This window comes from Protopterus annectens, chromosome 5.part0, assembly GCF_019279795.1.
Source record: "Protopterus annectens isolate FY-2018-M chromosome 5.part0, PAN1.0, whole genome shotgun sequence".
Taxonomy (NCBI): Eukaryota; Metazoa; Chordata; order Ceratodontiformes; family Protopteridae; genus Protopterus; species Protopterus annectens.
This window is the reverse complement of record NC_056735.1, coordinates 1728135381-1728157503: the sequence shown is the minus strand read 5'-3', so window position 1 is coordinate 1728157503 and position 22123 is coordinate 1728135381. Positions and strand designations below refer to the sequence as shown.

General features: G+C 40.0%; 1 protein-coding gene across 1 annotated transcript in view; it reads right to left on the bottom strand.

Annotated features, from left to right (window-relative positions):
• Positions 1–22123, bottom strand: part of LOC122801863 (prostaglandin F2 receptor negative regulator-like) — a 331086-nt gene that overhangs the window by 204512 nt on the left and 104451 nt on the right. The window contains exon 2 of the mRNA XM_044071521.1: positions 18484–18849. Coding sequence (XP_043927456.1) covers positions 18484–18849 — 366 coding nt within the window. The remainder of the gene's footprint in view (positions 1–18483; positions 18850–22123) is intronic.

Genomic DNA, 22123 nt, shown 5'->3' with positions numbered 1-22123 from the left:
CACTTTTGTGTCTAATACTATTGCAGTGGTTACTCATGTTGTTTATTACCAAGTCTCAGATACTGGCTTTTGTGAGGGTGTCGACCAACTGGTCCAAGGCATTTGCAATGACGAAATCAAGGAATCTGTTGGTATTTGTGTTTTGGCATGAGTAGTTATTCCAGTCTATGGTTGGATAGTGAAAGTCACCCAGGAATAAGGTAAAGGGTTGAATCTTGATAGATTCAAGGAGGTCCAGATAGGTGGAGTGGGCACCTTGAGTTAAAGTTAGGGGCCTGTACTTAGCTATGACTTGAATAAGGGTTCTGTCAATGGTTAACTGCACCTGGAATGTCTGCTGTGTTTCATACTGTTTGATCAGCCTGGAAGTGTGTATGTCTTTAATATATATTGCAACTCCACCTCATTTTGGTTTGCTGCCCACTGTTTGGGGTCTGAATGTATGATAGGATGGATAACCTGGTATGGTTGGGGTGCTCTCCGCAGCAGTGAACCAGGTTTCTGTGACTGCACAAATGTCAGCATCTTCCAGGGTTAAGAATGATTGCAATGAGTGCAGTTTCATGTTTAGACTCCTAGCGTTTAACAGCATGACCTTCAATTTGCATTTTGTTGACATTTTTATGTTAGTAGTTTTGACCTCATGGCATTGACTAAGAATGGCACTATGGGGGAGGCAAGAGCCTTGGCCAGAATTCTGAAGCTCAAGAAGAGAGATGCAGGCCATCTCTGGCAAAGCATCGTGGTCTGTCGTTCATGTCTTCCCAGGTTGTCCGGTACTGGATTCCCTTGGAATGACACCAGAAACTAAGCCAATTGTTAAAGTCAATCATTTTCTGTTTGTACGGAGGCATATTTCTGGGTGATGACAGAATACTTAAGGCTAGGAACATACCGGCTTGGGACACATTCAGCAAGCTCAATCATGTCTCCCGTCATACGGTCCAGGGAGGTACGTCTCAAGTCATCAATGCCAACATGGACTATGACAGAGTCATAAAGTACAGTTTTGTACCTACCATAAATGTAGATGTTCGAGGATCCACATTGCTGCAGTCATAACCTGTGGGTAGTCCGCTGTCCTCGGTCGGCCCGAATACCAGAGAGTTAGGCTGGCGTCGGTCATGGGCGCCCGGAGCTGACGTCAGTACGTAGTAGTACTTAAGCGCATGACCGACGCCATATCCTCAGTCTTTCTTGCCCCAGATGTCAGAAGGCCTTAAAAAGGAAAGGCCAGAGCCAAAAAAGAAAATGCCCAACAACCACAAGGGAGAAAATAACAATGATCCCAAAGGAACAACAACAACAACCCCAAACAATAGAGGGGAAGGAGGGAGGGAAAATAGGACTGCAGCAATGTGGATCCTCGAACATCTACATTTATGGTAGGTACAAAACTGTACTATGTTCTTCGTCTCACATTGCTGCAGTCATAACCTGTGGGTAGAATCCCAAAGCAAAGGAAAAGGGAGGCTGGCAAACTAAAAAGCATTAGGAGCTGCTAACATGCCCTGTAAGACTGCAGTGGCAAACCCATCCCTGGACTTGGAATAAAGAGGGAGATGGTAATGCTTAGTAAAAGTGTGAACTGAACTCCAAGTAGCTGCTTCCAAAATATCCTTAGTAGCTACACCCCTCAAAAAAGCAGTAGATGTGGCAGTAGCCCTAGTGGAATGAGGTCTGATCCCAGCAGGAACATTCTTCCCATGATGAGAAAAACAAAAAGCAATACAATGACCAACCCACTTTGAAATAGTCTGCTTTGAAACAGCTTTCCCTTGTGAACTCAAAGCAAAAGAAACAAATAACTGTTGAGTCTGTCTGAACTCCTTAGTTCTGCTCAAATAGTAACGTAACTGCCTGTGGATATCCAAAGAATGCAAGACTTTTTCCCCCTTATTTTGGGGATCAGCATAAAAAGTAGGCAAATGGATAGACTGGTTCAAGGCCACATTAGAAATCACTTTTGGCATAAAAGTAGGGTTAGTACGCAAATAAACTCTATCCTTATGGAATATCAGAAAGGGTTCAACTGCCATGAGAGCCTGCAACTCAGATACCCTCCTAGCAGAAGTAATGGCCAACAAAAAAGCAGTCTTCCAAGACAAAAACTTCAATTCAGACGTAGCTGCAGGTTCAAAAGGAGGCAAAGTAAGCTTCTCCAACACAAAATTGAGATCCCAGGAAGGAGTAGGAGCTCTACGTGGGGGTCTTATATTTTTTGCCCCTCTAAGAAATTGCTTAAACAAAGGGTGAGAAAAAAAAGGAGGGTCACAATCATAGTGAGCAGAAATGGCTGCAGCATGAACCTTCACAGAGGAAAATGACAAACCCTTGTCTAGTAATTCAGTAAGGTACTGTAGTGTAAAACTCAAATTAGGCACCGAGACATCAAAGCCCTTTGTTGTGCTCCAAAGAAAAAATCTCCTCCATTTATCAGCATAAACTTTTCTAGTGCTGGGCCGCCTGGCTTCCAAAATGACATCTAAAACCTGTTGAGGAAGCTGAGATCCCACAGGCTCTAAAACAGAATACGCCAGGCCGTTAGATGCAGGGACTGCACCCTGACATTGAGCAAATGACTGCTTGACTGGGACAACAAGTGAGGAAGCTGTGGCAAAGGCCAAGGAGGCTCCTGAATTAAACTCCTCAGCAGAGGATACCAGTGCTGATGTGGCCAATCTGGTGCTATTAGAATCATGCAAGGCTTGTCCCGCCTGACTTTCAAGAGTACCTTGGGAAGGAGAGGCAGAGGAGGAAAAGCATAGACGTGAAGGTTGTTCCAACTGAAAGATAGAGCATCCACTTTCCAAGCTTTTGGGTGAAACATCTTTGTGCAAAATTTTGGTTGTTGGAAATTTAGAGGAGAAGCGAACAGATCTATGTCTGGAGTTCCCCAAGCCACTGTCAACTGTTGGAATACCTGAGGATCCAATTTCCACTCGTGGGGTCCACAATTTGTCTGCTCAATACATCTGCTAGGGAGTTCTGTGCTCCTGGCAGAAACCGTGCTTGAAGAGTGATGTGCAAACTCAGAGCAGTCTCCCACAATATCATTGCTTGTCTGCAAAGAGGGTAAGAATGGGTTCCCCCCTGCTTGTTGATGTACCACATGACTGTAGTGTTGTCTGTTCAAATCAACACCTGTCCTGGTTGAAGTAGGCCCTTGAAAGCCATCAGGGCAAACTGGACTGCTAACATCTCCTTCATGTTGATATGCAAATGCTGTAGTCTGGGAGGCCACGTGTCTTGAATCCATTTCCCATTGAAGTGTGCTCCCCAAGCCAGGTCTGAGGCATCCGTCGTTATGATCTGACTCGCCTCTGGTCGGGTCACAGAGAGTCCCTTGTTTAGGTGACATTCCTGTGCCCACCACAAGAATTCCTTCTGGATGCAAGGTATTATCCGAATGACAGTGTCCAAATCGTGGCAGTGTTGAGTCCATACACTTTTGAGATACCATTGTAGCTTCCTCATATGCAGTTTGGCATTGGGAAGTACTAGAATGCAAGATGCCATGAACCCCAAGGCTTGAAGGACTGTCCTTGCAGTCAGCCTGGACAGTACTGATAATCGCTGGAAGTATAGGTGAAGAGTTCTTTGTTTGTCCGGGGTCAGAAAAGCCATCTGAGAGGCTGTATTCAGTCTCACACCCAGAAAGCACATGTCCTGAGAGGGTACTAGACTGGACTTTATTTCGTTCACAGAATACCCTAGGCACCTTAAAACTGCCATTACATACTGTAGATATTGAAGTAACTTGTCTTTGTCTTGAGCAAGAATCAGGCAATCGTCCAGATAAGGATAAATTTGTATTCCCCTCAGTCTGAAGAAAGCTATTACAGGAGCCAAAACCTTTGTGAACACCCTGGGCGCAGTAGATAAACCAAAGGGCAATGCAGAGAACTGATAATGAGAAGTACCAGCCCGAAATCGCAGGAATCTCCTGCAGCTGGGCCTGATAGGAATGTGAAGATAGGCCTCTTTGAGATCCAGAGTTATCATCCAGTGATCTTTGCCTAGCATAGGCAGAAGTTGCTGTAATGTTAACATCTTGAACTTTGGAATGTCTAGGTAAGTATTGAGAATGGACAAATCCAGAATTGGCCTCCAAGTGTTTCCTTTCTTTGGCACTAGGAATAGACGGGAATAAAACCCTAGGCCTACTTCTGACGGAGGTACCACCTGGATTGCTCCCATCTGTAAAAGCAAAGAAATTTGTTCCTGAGCCTCCAGCCTTTGCTGAGGAGGTACATCCGGCATGCCTTTGAAAGGAGGAAAAGTGTGAAAATAAAACTTGTAGCCTCGATTTATTATTTCCAACACCCATTTGTCCTGGGTGACCAAATGCCAATTTTGTTTGAAAAGTGCCAACTTTCCTCCTAGAGGAGCTGCCAGAAAAGAAGGATCTGGCAGCTGAAGATACAGGTCATTGGGTCTGTTTACGAAAAGGCTGACCCCTGCCCTCACCAGAAGATTGTGCAGGAGAACTCCAAGTCCTAGGTCTGAAAGAACCCTGAGCGTGAGCCCTGCCCCTACCACGTCTAGACCTGCCCTTAGACTGAAAATCCGAAGAAGGGTAGGACCATCGTCTTGCAGGCCAATTCCTGCTAAACTTAGGGGGCTGCACTTGCAAAAAATCCTTAACCGTCTGCATAGACTTAGCTTTATCTTCCATCTTTTTCAAAACTGACTCCACAGGGGAACCAAAAAGAACTTCAGATTGAAGAGGAGCATCCAAAATCCGAGCTTTAACATGCTCTGACAAATTTTGATACTTAAGCCAGGCATGTCTACGAATAACTGAACCAGTAACAGCCACCCTGGATGAAGCCTGAAGAGCATCGAAGCCACACTGCAAGGAATGTTTACCAACTTGATCTGAAGCATGAACCAAGTCCTGCAATTCCTTACACTCTATACCCTCAGATAAAGCATCTACCTTAGATTTCAATTGACCTAACAGAAAGTTCTGATACTTCAGCATATGAAATTGGCAATTTAAAGCCCTCATAGCTAATGTAGAAGAGGTGTACACTTTTTTCCCCCACCTATCCAACGCTCTAGAATCTTTATCCAAAGGAACTGGATTCTTAACCACAGAAGCCCTGACACCCTTCGGCCCTTGAATAATAGTTTCCAGGTCAGCTCTAGGACTCTTATACAAATATTTATGTGCCTCTGGAACTCTGTAATACCTGTCTGGCTTGACAGGGGCAGGGGGTAAAGAATCAGGATTAAGTGAAGCTTCAGAAAAAACATCCTGAACAACATCTAAAACTGGGGGAATAGCCAAAGGCCTATGTTGTGGCAAAAACAAAAATTCCCTACGCCTTTTCCGAGAATCTGAAAAATCCTGACCTTCCCACTTGAAATGCTCCCTCATGGAATGCAAAGTTTCAGAAAAGGAAAAATCCTCTGGAGGTGAAGCAGAAGGACAGGAATCCTCTGCATCCGAATCTGAATAGGGAGGAAAATCCTGAATATCCTCAGCTGATGACTCAGAGTAATCTGAAGAATACTCCATTCCCTCTAAATCTGTCTCCACCCTAGGCCTCTTCTCTGGAGGGGGCATAGAACCCCTGATCAAAGTAATCAAATCCTCTGCCATTTTCAACATATGTTTTTTAGGAACAGAACCTGAAGAACTAGGGCTATGGCCCGTACCAGTAAGACCAGGTTTAGCCTTAGCAGGGCCTTTAGTCACTGAGGTAGAAGGCCTAATAACCTTTTGTAAGGATGGAACTACAGATACTTGAGAAGCACCCTCGGCCTGGCCTAACTCCTGAGAGGCCAACTCCTGCAAAAGTAAAGGTTCCCCCTGGGATTCAGCCGAGACCTCGGCTGGATCCACAGATTCAACCGTAGATTCCATAGAACCGGCGTCCGCAACGGACGACTCTCATCCGGTTTAGACCTTAAAGATTTATCTTTTCGCTTTTTTGCGGTAGCGGGCGTCGGAGGATCTGACGGCATGTTGTAGTTACACCGCTTACCGAAAACAAGCCTAGCACAGTCTAATCTACGTTTAATGGTGCGCTTATTAAATCTAGCGCAAAAGCGACACCCGACTACGTCGTGCTCAGGCCCCAAGCAAGGAATACAGAGAGAATGATAGTCCCTATGAGGTATCTGTTTCCCACAAGAAATACAATTAACTTTTTCTGACATCCGGATTAACTGAGGCAAGAAAAGACAAAAATTTTTCCCAACGGGGTACTTAGTCCAACTTGGTCTTCGGTCTGAAACTCGAAAATTGAAAATTTCAGAACGCCGAACGGCACTTGCAAACGCTGCTTCTGCTTCGGACCACGCGGCAAGAAAGACTGGGGATATGGCATCGGTCATGCGCTTAAGTACTACTACGTACTGACGTCAGCTCCGGGCGCCCATGACCGACGCCAGCCTAACTCTTTAGTATTCGGGACGACCGAGGACAGCGGACTACCCACAGGTTATGACTGCAGCAATGTGAGACGAAGAACATCAGTACTTGTTGAGAGACTTGAGTGCATGGGTAATATGGCGGATTCAATTTTTAGAATATGTTGCCATACTGAAGACTTTGACCACAATCTAGAAGTAATAAGGATAAGAAAAGGTATACAATCTGTTCTGTAACAAATGTGTGGGGCTATTTAAAACGTTAATGTATTGGGGATAACCATAATCAAATGAGAACATGTTATCAAATCAACTCTGTCATGGTTATTCTTCAAGGATAGATACAAAACAAAGTATATAAACACAGAAAAAAAATATGCAAAAATGTAAATATAGATACAGAGAACCTGTTGAGCAGCTGTATATTTACACACAAAATGAAAATGACATTTACTTTATAAAGCCAACAGCTGTCCTATTGGGACAAAAAACTGTCACAAGCAGCAGAAAGTAAGAACTAAACCCTGCATTACCAAATTGAGCTGAAAAAAAAAGTACCAACAGTCTTTTTATTAGATAAGCAAGGAAAGACTATTCAGAAATAATTAGGGAACATTTTACAAGTTATTCAAGTCTATAGCGTGCCTATTATGTATTTGCCATTTAACACCTATTGCTCCTTAGGGCATCCAGACTGTAGTTGAGGAAGCCAGAGCCAAAAATGGGACTTACCAGCTAACAGGCAGCATTAGAAAGGGCAAGAGCTCAATCTTTCTCAGTAACATCTAGCTTATCCCCCTTTTAAGAAACTTCGTTATACACAACTTATGATCACCAATAATGCTCATCACACCCCCTACATTATCAATAAATTTAACGCCTCTACTTCCCTCTTCTGCTCCTACTGTGATCTACAAAAAGCCGACCTTTTGCATATTTTTTGGAGTTGTAAGTGTGTCTATAAACTTTGGTACTCCCTAAGAATTAGATTATAAAAAAATGGGCTATAAAAAAATCAACCCTTCTTGAGAATTTTCGTTATAGGTTCATAGGTTGTTACTAGGCTATCAGCCCTAGGGCCTATACAAGCCTAGCCATAACAATTCCTTGGATATTTCTTTCCAAAATATTTACTTCCCTGGACCCTTGTCTAGCAGGGCGACTGATATGATCCCTGGGGTGAATTTCCTATCTCCTATCCAATCGTCAAGGTTCCTTTTGAAGAAGGCCAAAGAGGCGCTCTTGCTTGACATGTATGGGCAGTCTATTCCAGAGTATGGGGAGTCTCTGGGTCAGGAACCTAATCCCAGCATGTTTTGTTCATTGTGATGACAAGGTTTAGATCCCTGCAACGTGAGACTCTGAGAGATTAGGATTTTTTTAAGTGGAGCATGTCCAACAGCTCTGGGTTTGACATGGCCTTTTATGTTAAGCAGAGATCGCCTCTGAGTAGACGATATGCCAGAGTATAGCTGGAGTTTTTTTAGATGGTCAGCACAGGGCATCTGCTTTAGGCCTGCGATTCTTTTAGTGAGGTATTTCTGTGGCCTTTCCAGCTGTTGCAGATGTCTTGTGAGGTACATAAGAAATGGGGTGTTGTACTCTATAATGGGTCTAATGAGGATGAGTACAGTGGGGCAATGACCTTTTTTCTGGATGAAAAGCCCTTAGTGATGAGGTGTGCCACATAGAAGGATTTCCTGACTGTTGTGGCGATGTGGTTATTGAAGGTGAGACCACTGTCCACATGTGTCCCTAAGACTCTCATCACACTTTCGGTGTTTAATGTACTGCCAACTATGTGGTAATTCATGGGTACGTGTTTTTTCCCAAAGGGGATAACTATACACTTCTTGGCATTAAGCTTGAGCTCATGGCTCTGCACCAAGCATCTGCTTCTGTAAGGCCCTTTTGTAGAATATCCACATCATTTGGGGATTCAATAATGGCGCCCAGTTTGCAGTCATCTGCAAAATTTGTTAGCCAGAGTCCCTTAGTGTTGGCCTGTACTTCAGAGAAGTAGATGCCAAACAAGAGTGGTCCCAGGACTGAACCCTGAGGTATTCCACTTGTCTGGAGCTGGATTTGGAGTCTGCTACTTTTACAGTCTGGGTTCTGTCAGTAAGCCAGATGGCAACCCATCGAGTGACGTAGGGATTTATGCCTAGGTTAGTAAGTTTATCTATGATTCCAGAGTGGTGATGGTGTCAAAGGCCTTGTTGAGGTCCAGATAGGCTGTGTGGACCGCCTTTCCCTCGTCCACAGCAATGGAGACTGATTCGAAGAAGTCAATCAGGTTCAGGAGACGAGATCAACCCTTCCCAAACTGGGTGGTTTCCAGTGTTTGAAGGTTGCCAATGTCTGTTTATAAGTTCCATGATAATGCATCCCATGCCCTTGCAGATCAGGCTCGTCAGACTGAAGGGACGGTAGTTACCAGGATCCAAGGTGGATCTCCCCTTGTGGAGTGGGATAACTGTAGCTGTGCGTCACTCAGTGGGCACAAAGCCTAAGGTGAGGCTATGATTAAACATGACACTTGGGTGAGGTGCCAATTCATTTTGTACTTCATGTAGTACACAGCCCGGGATGTCATCTGGTCCCATGGATGCTGTATTCTCAGCCTCCTAGATTGACAAAGTTACAAACCCAAATCCTAAGAACTCTTTTTTCTTTAATCAAACTTTACATTACCTTGAATTGGAAGGATAGATCTCTACTTACTTGGAAAGGGTTCAAGAAAATGGCAACTAAATACCTAACAGCCCATAAATTTCTCAAGGGCAATCAAAAGGCACACACTAATTTTATGGAGTTCTGGCCCATACTGTTTAATTATATTTTGGTATAGGTCTATAATCCCTGTGGTTCTGGTTTCTCTTATATTTTTTGAGGGAGGTATTTGATTCCGTTCTAATAAATTACTGACTCACATCTATTAAAAATGCTGGTTGACTATAGGAGCCTATAACAAGTTATTTTTCACTCGACATAGCAGCTTATTTTAAAATGTAGAAATGTAATAATTTATATGATTTTGGAAAATTGCACTTGTGTACAGTTATTTAATACTCGTGTTTGGTTTTGTATGCTGATTTCAAATTGATTGTTGAATTCTTTGGTTAATGTGTATGTTATTTATTTTAGTGGTGTTCATTAAATACAAAATATTTTTAATAAAGATTTTTGGAAAAAAGGGCAAGAAATAATGAACAAAATGACACCAAGCCTGTTAAAGGAAAACTCCACCCTAAAACTAAAAAAAAAAAATCTGTTTTTTTCACTCTGTTTCCTGACCTATTTTAACACCTCAAAATCTCTCCAAGTGCTTTACTTGTAATTCTAGCCCATTTTCCACAGCAAGGCTACCAATGGGGCTTGATGTATCAACATGATCTTGCTCTCCCCTCAACCCTTTCTCTTTCCCATAATGCTTTGTACGACTCATGCCAGACATAAGGAAGTAACTATGCATTCACATGTCATTGGCATGTAATGAATGGGCTTTGTGGGAGTCACTGTCATCTTCTTTACCTTCTGTAAAAGGACCGCTTCTTTTCTGTCTAATCACCATTTATGTTTGGCTCAGACCTTGTTTTACACTATACTTAGAAGATATCCAGCTACAACCAGAAAAGTAACTAAATTGCAGGCCTTTGTTCAGGGTTTTCTTTTATAGTCCCAAGAGGATGCAAGGATCTCAAGTGCAGTGACAGTTTTAACACCTCTGCAGTAGTGTGGTGGTAGGGGACTGTTGACTCTTCTAGAACATTTTTTTTTTTTTTTGGGAACAGTGATTTTTTTTCCCTGGGAAAAAAATTGCTGTTTCGGCCGTTTGACGTTTTGTGGTTTTGTCCATCATTCACTCTTGAGTGTTCGACAAGCTAATATGAACCCGAAAACTTCACCTTCTATTCAAAATGTCACAAAATGTGGTTGAGAATGGACTTCTTTCTAATCTCTGAAACATTCCCTAACATGAAAGTTATAACCCATACACATACCAGTTTCTTCTCTGACCATTCAAAAATCACACTTCTCACTGAATGGGACAATAAACAACATCAACTTAATAGAGGCTACAATTGGACACTGAATTCCAACCTCTTAACTAAACAAGATGTGATAGAAGGCATAACTACGCTACTAAACTCCCTAACTTTAAATCTAGTCATTTCACAACTACCACTAGACATTGAACGGGCTTCAACAAAAGTTCAAATTGGAGTTTTTTTTTTTATTAATATAGCAATGCACTATAAAAAAATTGTTCTCCAAGGAAGAATCTGTATTAAAAGAAAAAAAAAATCAATTAGAATTGGAACTAATGTCAGGTCCTAACGGAAACACTGAAGACCTCATATGGAAAACACAAAAAGAACTATACCTGAAAGAGATAAGAAATTTATCATTTAGCGAAATAAGAATACGCGGAGACTATTCAAATGCCATCCAGGGCCTTAGCAAGACTAACTACTCTACACAAATCCACACCCATTATAACAGACATTTATCACCAAAACAAATCATATATAAATAACCAGGCAATAATAAGCCTCTCTGAACAACTTTATACTCAGATTTATGGAGAACAATTTATCATCTTCAGAAATGGACAGAGAAGCTTTCCTTAAAGATATAGATTTCCCGCAACTAGATACTAACCAACAAAATAACCTAATAAACCCAATATCAATAAGTGAAATCATTGACACAATTAAAAATCTAAAAACAAATAAAGATCTAGGTCTGGATGGCCTCACACCAGAATTTTACAAGTGCTTCATGCCACTAGTTGCCAGAGAGCACCCCTGCAATACCAGGCTACAACCCTTGCCACACTTTTCTGCCACCATACCAGAACTAAAACACTAAAGGTGGAGGAGTGTCCATAATCATCAAGGATATTCACACCACCAGGCTAGTTGCCCAACACAACGCATCTGAAATTCTTCAGGTGCAACTAACACTAGGTAAGACTGCAATCCAAATTGTAGCTTGCTACAGATCCCCTACCATGCCCCAAGATTCTGTCTACACCTTTCTAAACATCCACAAACTGAAGACGCAAACTTTTTAAAAACAAAACACCAAGCAGGGAAGCGAGGCCTTTCCAAAGTTTGATGTAAGCGCTTTCATCTTGCCCAATGTCAAGACTTCAGACAAACATTCAAATGTCAGGATACATTTTGTAAAAAGACCACAGGATCTGACATCATTAATTCAATTAATCTTTAAAGGCAAAGCCATTGTAATATAAAAACATATAATCCTATATACATATAAAAATATATATAAACATAAGAATATATAAATAACTACACATACCCCACAACACATAAAAGTTTATTTAAACTTTTAAGCATTTATACCCCTACCCTTTATCTATACAAAGCCTTTAACTTTAAAATACAACCAATAGAAGCAAGTTCATTTAGTCTGGGCCACCCAACTGCTTTCAGCCGGAGAATCCAATACATTTTTTTTCTCCAGCCATAATTGCCAAGGACTACCCCTACTATTGGGTTTAATCTGTTCAATAATTTAAAACCGTGATAAGGAAAGTCTTTAATATGACGATATAAAGCATTTGTCATTTTTTCTTTTGTAATGTCATAATGTTCGTAAATATGGGTTTTCATTTTTCGTTCCGTCTTCCCGACATAAATTGCTTACATTAAACTTTGGAAAGGCCTCGCTTCCCTGTTTGGTGCTTTTTGTTTTTAGCAACCTTTCTAAACATACTGGAAAATATTAAGATAAAACCAAACACCCTAATACTGGGTGATTTCAACTACCCTGCCATTAACTGGGAAAACTACTAGTGTACCTATGGTTCTTGGAATTCATAAATTCCAATGCCCTGGTTCAACTAATCCATAGTCCCACCAGGGGCTCCAATATCCTAGACCTGGTCATTAACAGCATGGGAAATCGATGCTTCACACCTATGGTCAACCCCCTCGTGGTCAGGTCTGACCATAAGCTAATCACCCTTGACATCAACACCCCCCCCCACCCCCCGGTAAGGAAACCACCGTAAAAAACTTCTCCAGAGCCAACTTCATGCTACTCAAGTCAGAAGTGACAAACTTCATGACACCCCTGCAGACGGGAACTGAAAGCTTGACTGCTGAATCCTACACGAAGGCACTCTACGGGCAAATTCATTCGTATGAATCGTGCCATCCCAAATAGAACCAAGACTCTCTCCTCCAAAAAAAGACGCTCTCCTCCAAAAAAAGGAAGCCAATCTGGTGGTCCCCCTGCCATAAAAAATACTTTACAATAAAAGGAAGAAACTGTTGCAGAAAAGAGGAGAATCTCAGGATGCAAAAAACTCCCTTACTGGCCTCAGTAAGAAGAGGAGATCCCTCATAAAATCCTCCAAAGCTAGTTATGAAAATAAAATTGCCAAAGATTCCAAAGACAACCGCAAGGCATTCTATAGCTATGTCAGGAATCTAAATGGCAATGCTCAGATCTGCTCTGAGCTACAACAGAATGGTATAAAATCTACTGATCCCAAGGATATAAGCCAATATCCTGGCAGATCGATTCAATGTCAACTTCACCACCCCTCTCACCTCCTAAAGGGCCCATCTCAATACCAAAATATTGCCAAATTCCAGTAATACCGGCCACATAGGTATAAATTGCACTCTCCAAAGCTAAGAATACAGCATCCATGGGACCAGATGACATCCCGGGCTGTGTACCTACATTAACTACAAAATGAACTGGCACCTCATCCAAGTGTCATGTTTAATCATAGCCTCACCTCAGGCTTCATGCCCACTGAGTGGCACACATCTACATTTATCCCACTCCACAAGGGGGGATCCACCTTGGGTCCTGGGAACTACTGCCCAATCAGTCTGACGAGCCTGATCTGCAAGGCCATGGAAAGTATTATAAATTGAACTTATAAACAAAGACATTGGCAACCTTCAAACACAGGACTCCACCCAGTTTGGGTTTGTGAAGGGCTGATCTTGTCTCCTGAATCTGACTTCTTCAAATCAGTCTCCAGAGCCATGGATGAGAGTAAGGTGGTATACACAGCTACTTGGCATCCACTTCTCTGAAGTACAGGCCAACACTAAGGGACTCTGGCTAACAAAGTTCACAGATGACTGCAAACTGGGCACCATTATTGAATCCCCAAATTATGTGGATATTCTAAAGGGCCTTACAGGAACAGATGCTTGGTGCCAGAGCCATGGACTCTAGCTCAATGCCAAGAAATGTATAGTTATCCCCTTTGGGAAAAAACATGTACCCATGAATTACCACATAGGTGGCAGTACACCAAACACCGAAAAAGTGATGAGACTTAGGGACACAGGTGGACAGTGGTCTCTCCTACGATAACCACATCGCCACAACTGTCAGGAAATCCTTCTATGTGGCACACCTCATCACTAACTACTTTTCAACCAGAAAAAAGGAGATCATTGTCCCACTGTATTCATCCCTCATTAGACCCATTATAGAAGACAATGCCCCATTTGGTATGTACCTGTCAAGACATCTTCAACTGGTAAGGCTACAGAAATTCCTCACTAAATAAATCACAGGCCTAAAGCAGATGTGCTATGCTGACCATCTAAAAAAAACTCCAGCTATACTCTGTCACATATCGTCTACTCAGAGGCGATCTCCGCTTAACATACAAAGCCATGTCAAACCCAGATCTGTTGGACATGCTACACTTAAAGAAATCCCAATCCCTCAGAGCCACACCTTGTCATCACAATGAACAAAACATGCTGGCGGGATAGGTTCCTGACTCCGAGACTCCCCAGACCCTGGAATAGACTGCCCATACATGTCAAGCAGAGCGTCTCTTTGGCCCTTTTCTGGGGATCACATCAGTCGCTCTGCTAGACAGGGGTCCAGGGAAGTAAATATTGTGGGAAGAAATAGCCAGGGGATTGTTAGGGCTAGGCTTGTATAGGCCCTAGTGCCGATAGCATAGTACCAACCTATGAACCTAAAATATTACAACAGGTACTAAACTACATTATAAACCACAAAACAAACGAATTGCACTTTAATGCATCAAAAAACATTTTTATTTTGAAAGAACAATCAGATCCTAAAGACCCTAGTAGCTTCAGACCAATTTCATTACTTGATATAGATGCTAAGATTCTCACTTCAATACTAGCAAACAGACTAAAAAACATTATAACCAACATCATTTCTCCTGAACAATCAGGTTTTACTTTCAGACAGACCTGTGATAACACTAACTCTTGAAGCCATGATAACCTTTGCAAACATTAAGAAAACTTCCATATATATAATGATGGCTGACGCCCATAAAGCTTTTGATAGAGTGAACATCACTTTTTTACTTCAACTCTTATCCTACTTTGGGTTCCCTAACCAATTTATTCAAATAATTAAAATACTGTATGAAAACCCTTATACTAACCTGTATATAAACAGAACTTTATCAAACAGAATAAGGATTAAAAACGGGACGACACAAGGATGCCCTTTATCCCCGTTCTTATTCAATCTATACCTTGAACAGCTGTACCTGTACATTAAACAGAAAATATATCATAACCCACCATCTCTCTGACTCTAAAATCTTTTACACAGCTTTCGCCAATGATTTACACATTTACTTCACCTTCCCTACCTCTGACATACCCAAATTATTAAAATCAATTGAATATTTCTCAAGTATATCTAATTATAAACTTAAATTTAAAAAAATATATATTTTCCTCTTAGGTCCTCCCAAACTATTATAGTTATTCCCATTTTTAGACACAATTAAAAGACTCAACCAAATATCTCGGGATTACGTTTTTCGAAAACAAATACATTTTTATCAAAATAATATACTGAATAAATGGAACATGATAATCCTAGACTGCAACAGATGGAGCAATATCAAAATACCATTAATATCCAAGGTATCATTGATCAAAATGAATATTCTTTCCAGAGTTATTTATGCATTTACAACCCCACAAGTGGTAATACATATTTTTTTTAAACAAACACACACACATTTCTGGCCAAGTTCATTTGGGAGTCTAAAACAACAAGAATATCATACGAAATACTCTCTCTAACAAAACTAAAAGGGGGTTTAAATTCACCAGATTTTATACTATACTATACCATTATCAATGGTAGCCAGAAGACTAAATATAGCAGAAAATGCCCCTTCAACCAACAAATGGTCTCCAATTTGGTTGAAAATATATCATAGTTGCATCAAATCTGTAGAAATTAATCCTAGAGCTCTTCCTTTTCTAACCAAAAAAGATATAACAGCATATAAGATTCATTGACTCTCAAACACTTCATTATCATACTTCAAAAGTTGTTCATTTCCCTTGACCTTGGGCCAGCAATGGACATATTTCAACCAATCCATAATAACCCAAACTTAAAAATTAACAACTCAATGATAAATCTCAACAACTACCCTTTATTAAAAGACTTGTTAATCTGAGATCTCTACCCTTACCAAAACAATACAATTACAGACCTGAGATCTCAACTTAATTTACCAAAATCGCACACAATTATCTTGAGACAAATTAGAGAAGTATGTTCCATATACCTTCAAAACACTAAATTAAACAAGGTGGATATAAAAAAAATTGTGAAACTCTATAGAACACAATGCTAGCCAGGAAAAAAAATTATATCCACACTTACAAATTAATATCCAAGAGTAAATTCCAAGACAATATACTTATCTCTAACGATTGGTTAAAAAGTAACTCATCAATAACTGAACAATTAAACCAAGCTTTCACCTTAACACAAAGCATTACCATTGAAAAAGTTAGCTTACTCACAATTCATGATCAACAATGCATATCTTACGCCCTCAGTACTACACAAATTTAACTCTTCTAATTCACCAAACTGTCCATATTGTAGATCACAGGAAGCACATCTAACTCATATGTTTTGGAGCGGCAAACATGTACTTAAACTATGGAACTCATTAAAAATCCAACTACAAAAACAAGGCTATGAAAAAGCAACTCTTGCATGGGAATACACAGTACTACATATTCCCCCCTCCCCCAGGAATATCCCATAGTCAACTGACTATATATATCACATTATTCCTAGTAATGAAACTATACATAGCATCTAAATGGGGGGGGGACAGGCTGAATATCAACTAGGCCGAATTCAAAAAGATGGCAATCAAGCACACGCTAGTTCATAAATGGGTAACTGATGCAAAAAATAACAATGTTAAGAAACTAAAAACATGGGAACAGATATTTAACATACTGCTAGCTTAATCCACCTGCATTATCATAAAGACACAGACATTTATGCTCAAAGATGCATCTTCAAGACACATACAGATATGTAATGACAAGATTTCACCACAATAGGGTACGTTCGATAAATAGATGTTATAACAGTTGAAGGCACTTCTGTACAGCTGTAAATACTAATGCTCCATGTTTGTGTATAGATACTGTTCACTGATAATTCTGCACCCAGTGTATTAGTACATTGTTTTTGTTCCATGTTTGTTTATTTCTGTACATTTGAAAAATTCAATATAAAACAATTTTTGGAAAAAAAAAACAATGGAGACAGGAAATGACCAGTTGCTTAAAGTTTCCCTGGATATAAATTTAAAATTCCTGCAGGAAATCTTAGACTTGCAGAGCTTGTACTGCTCTAACACAAATCTATTTTGCTTTATTCTGATTATAAAAACATTTGAACCTTTAGCATACTCCAATTTGGTGCCATAAAAATTTTAAAAATAAAAAGATTTACATCCTTAGTCTCAGTGGAAAAAAAGTTGGGAGTGGGAAGCAAAGCAGTAAGTACAATTATTACTGATGGAAACAAATTTCTCCGAATTGATGATCTTCAAAAAACTTCAAAACTGCCCCAGGAGAAATGCACAAAATTCCTTGGGCCTTCTGGGACAACCCTTCTCCAGCCAGAACTGATAGTAGTCCAAAGCAAGAGTTAAATGAAACGAGATAGTTTGTGTCTTTCGCTTTTCCCGGTTAGGGGTCACTACAGCGGAACTCCGGTCCGCTAATGATTGGTAGTGGATTTTTACGTGCCGAGTTACCAACCCTGATGCACAACCTTCAACAAAGGTACGCCCATTCACGCATGTCTCCACGTAGAAGATACTCTAGCTGGGAATCGAACCAGACAGCGTCTTACTGTGAGGCAACAACGCTAAACGAGATAGTAATGATTATAAAATCTGATGGGATCCATGATAAGATACAAAATTAACATCAAAGACAAAGCTGTCCTTTTTTTGGTCAATTCCCTTCAAAAACTCGAAGATGTCATGTCCTTTTAGATCCAGCCATTTACTTACCTAACTACAACTCTTTCTAGGGGTGATAGGTGACTGTGTCTAGGGTCCTCTACAGTGTATGGTAGGATACATTTTAGATGAACAGAGAGAACAGCTGCCCTGCCAGCAGCACAAACATCCACCTCTTCACACAACCTTTTGATATCAGGGTCTCCGTTTAAATATTGTTACCAAATGCACAGACCCTCTGCAAACAGGCACAGGCAAAGAACACACTGAAGCAACACAAACATGTCATTTTTATATGTGATGTGTTTTAATGCACAGTTTCGGTTTCATAAAGAGCACACAATGGGGATTAAAGCAGCACAGAATCCAAACAGCAGCAATGGATCATTTAGCCAACCAAGCCCTTTTATTCACCTTAGTTGCTAATCATGCTGCAGAGTGTACTTATCCAAAACCTTTTGTTCCCACCCTTATAAGGGTTTTAATGCTCTGTAACTAAGGAAACAGACAATTAAAAATCACATCCCCACCCTTCTAAATGAATTTATTTCTCCAATCAGTCTGTTTTGGTCTATACGCACAGCAGGTAGCCCATGTACCACCTTCTCTCCTCTCCTCTCTTACTCAGCTAATCACTGTTACAGGCATGACAGTGATTTTTCCCACAACTACATCACACCACCAGTTAGATACTTCCAAAAAAAAAATTATAAAAACACTTTGTTCTGTTAAAAACAACCACTAATAACTTAAAACATTGCACTGTTAATGGTAGAAAAGATTATACAAACCATTCATGCCCACACTGTCGTCATAATTTCCTTTCACTGCAGAATCTGTACTAGGAGTTTTACAAATGTAGGTTCCAGCATCAGACAGTTGTAAATTCTTAATATGCAGATTAGCAGCACTGTCATTGATTCGTTTTATCATGATATCTCCAGCTACTACTCTGTTTTTATACTTTGAGTCTGGGTAACGAGGTTCCAGTGTTGAGATGATGTCGATATTTTGAGTGCCTTGAGAGAAATTCCACTCAAAGTCCTGTTCCACCTGTGGATCATAGTCACTGACAGTACAGGGTATGATGGCTTCATTACCCACTACACGTACCAAGGTAAACTTAGGGACAGCCACAATCCGTGCTTTACTTACAGCTAAAAAAAAAAAAAAAAAAAAAAAAAAACCAGTAAATAAAACAGGTTCAATAAAGTTCATATTAATATACCCCTCTGACAAACATATATGCACACACTTCTCATTAACAGATATAAAATAGCTATAATCAGTGATTTCTTTCTCTTTTCACATCCTTAAACTGAACATTCAGGTTACTGTAACATTAAGTAATACACAAACTGTCTCATCTGGTGTCCTATATTTCGCACAAATGTGCTATTATGTATGTAAGGTACAAAATATTAGTAAAACAAAAAGATGTGGGTTTGGACTGAGAATAACCTACATTAGTGAAGTGGTAAGTATATAGCACCTATTCTGACAGTATTCAACACCTAAGCAAATATATAGGTCAGAATTACATAACCTTACATAACTGATCAAAGTTAAGTAATACATGTCACAGCTCTTGCATCACAATATTCATAGCAAAATGTAGAAAATGTATTTTTTTACAATTGTAATACAAACATCATGATTAATCGCCACTTCTCATTCAGATCCTACCTCACACTCATTAACACAATGTTCTGTGCATAATTTATTAATACCTTCATTTTATATACCACCCCTCTTGTTTAAGTGGCAGCTAACTGCATCTTAAAATTAAAAAGAAGTTACTGTGCTCTTTAGCACTGCAAGTATTTCCAGAGAATGTGGTTACATGGACTTGTCAAAGTCTGTTACTGTTACATCATGATTAGTTTTCCTTGGGCAGAACTCCAACAGTAAACTAATCTAACCCAAGAAATATAAAGTTTTTAGCAGAACTACGCAGAGAATGTTGGACAGGTGAGAAGCAGTAGCTGATTAAGTTGTAGAAACCCTGTTGTGTAAATACTTCTGCCTGCATTATGCCGTCTTGTACATAGAAATTTTGGTTGCCTCTACATAAATTACAGGAGTGAAAAAAATTCATTCACATTTTGATAGAATTCCATTTTCAGGTGTTTTCTGACCAGGCGTGCATACTGCATACATCATTTCTCTAATCTGCAGAGAAAAGAAAGAGAAGATGCTGAAGCCTGTTGTACTTTAGGCCTCTGACATGACACAAATAACTATATGATGAAAGCAGGACATTTTTTAATCATACCACCGGACTGAGGAATGCATTTTTAGGAATATAAAATATGAAAATGCATATCCTGACCAGGCACCAAACATTTACAGGACAGGAAAAATTAAGTCAGACCTTTCAAGTCTGAACTTGTCTCCATTATCCGCCGTGAGGCAAGTTTTGAAAGTATAAAATAATTTTAATTGAAAACCCCTGTTTTAAGTACAGAAAACTAAGACAAGCATATCATTTTTAATAAACCATATCCCAAGAAAATTAAACTCAAAATTTCATAGACAGAAATCAGAAAGAGCAAAGCATAAGTTGACCATGTGCATACTACAGTCTCTCAGAGGAGCACAATCAGTGATTCAATCTAGCCTGAGGGTACACAGTATCAGATCAGACTCGTAGAAAGGTACGCATTCAGTTCCTCTCGCTCTACGCAGAATGTCTGTACATCACACTCACTGACATACGCACGCCCAGTGACTCACTCTAGCCTGAGTGTACGTACAGTCACGGACAAATGAATGTTCACAGACTCATTCTAGGATGAGTGTAAAAACATCATAATCACTGATATAAGCATAATCAGAGACTGATACAGACACAGACACACACAGCAAAAACTACATATGAAAAATTAGCTACTTATACAATGTTAGTTCAACTGTTCTATGCTTATCTTTTTTCAAAAATAGTTATAGAACAGCAAAAAATGCAACAGTGTGGTGGAATTGCTATATGTTAGTCATATCAGTGTAAGCTATTGCTTATGACTAGTGTCCAAGGGTAAACAAACCAGTCTCTATAGATCTTTTGGCTGGCAAGTGTGCTTGTGGAGAATTGTTTCAAAAGAAACCCACGCATCCAACAAACCAGTACAATTCTCCATGGAGGTTGAGTGTGCTTACCAATATGGTAGACTATTTTGTTTTTGCAACTGGGACTGAAATGGAATCACTAGCACTTTTGGTTTCCAAAGGTCCTTTAAAATGCAAATTCTCTCCCAATAATTAGATCACTGGTAAGACGGGGAAGCACGACTACTGGGTGAAAGACCCTCCCAAAAAAGGACTGTAGCTTCAACTGGGTAACCAAGTAGCGCCTCTTCTTACCATGTATACAAATACTTGAATGGACTTTTGTGAGTAGACTTCCTTCATGTATGTATGCATATATGTACGTGTGTGTGCGCGTATACACACACACACACACACACACACACACACGTACATCTCATACACATATACACTCTGCTCTTTTACTGCACTAGTCATGCAGAGTCCAGCAGCCCCTGCATATCTTGCCCACCTACTTTTATCCAGCACTTCATTAATTTTGCAGTAATGTAACAGAGTGTGGCACTGACTAGCCTAGATGTCACAACTGCATTCCAATACCTCTTCATCCACCCCTCTCAAGTTGCTTGTATTGAGAGTATCTAGTTTGCTCTCTCCACCACTTGTCACATTCAAAGCACAAAACAGAAAATATGACCCACACATTTTACTCTCAATTTAATCTACTACTTTAATAGGTGATTTCTTAAATACATTTTCATAACAGAATATTCTCAGCTTTCGGCATTGAGAGTCAACTTGATACACCCACTTCTTAACTGCAAGCAAAGCTATCACGAAGTGGTCTTTAACATGCATGTCCACCATAATAGCCTTATTTCTACGAACTGCTAGGTCTAACTACAGCTTTCCAATTTACTTTAGTTCAGGAAAAGTCTCCACTTTGCCTCTACCTCTCACTTTTCTTCCTTCTGCCTATCATAAATATCATAAAACTTTCTTTCCTAATTCTTAATACTAAATCCTCCCTTTCCTCCTTTTCTCTATGATCAAGTTCATTTCCAAATACTGTAGCAAAAAGTAGGAATGTGAACCAAACCACAGCAACGGCTTTAAGCATACGTAGCTATTTAGCACAACAGTTCAAAATGTTCAAGTAATCCAAGTTTATTGTGAGCGCTTTCGCAGTAATCACTATTGCTTCATCAGACAAAAAATACACTTCAACCTTTCCCCTTTTTAAAAGCACACAACAACCAATCAAAAATGTTATATCATCACATGACAGTAAGTGCTACAGTACTAAGAAATTCATACATAAAACAGAACAAAAAATTGTGAATAAAATCCAAATATAACATCCACATGTATAAATAAGATAAAGTT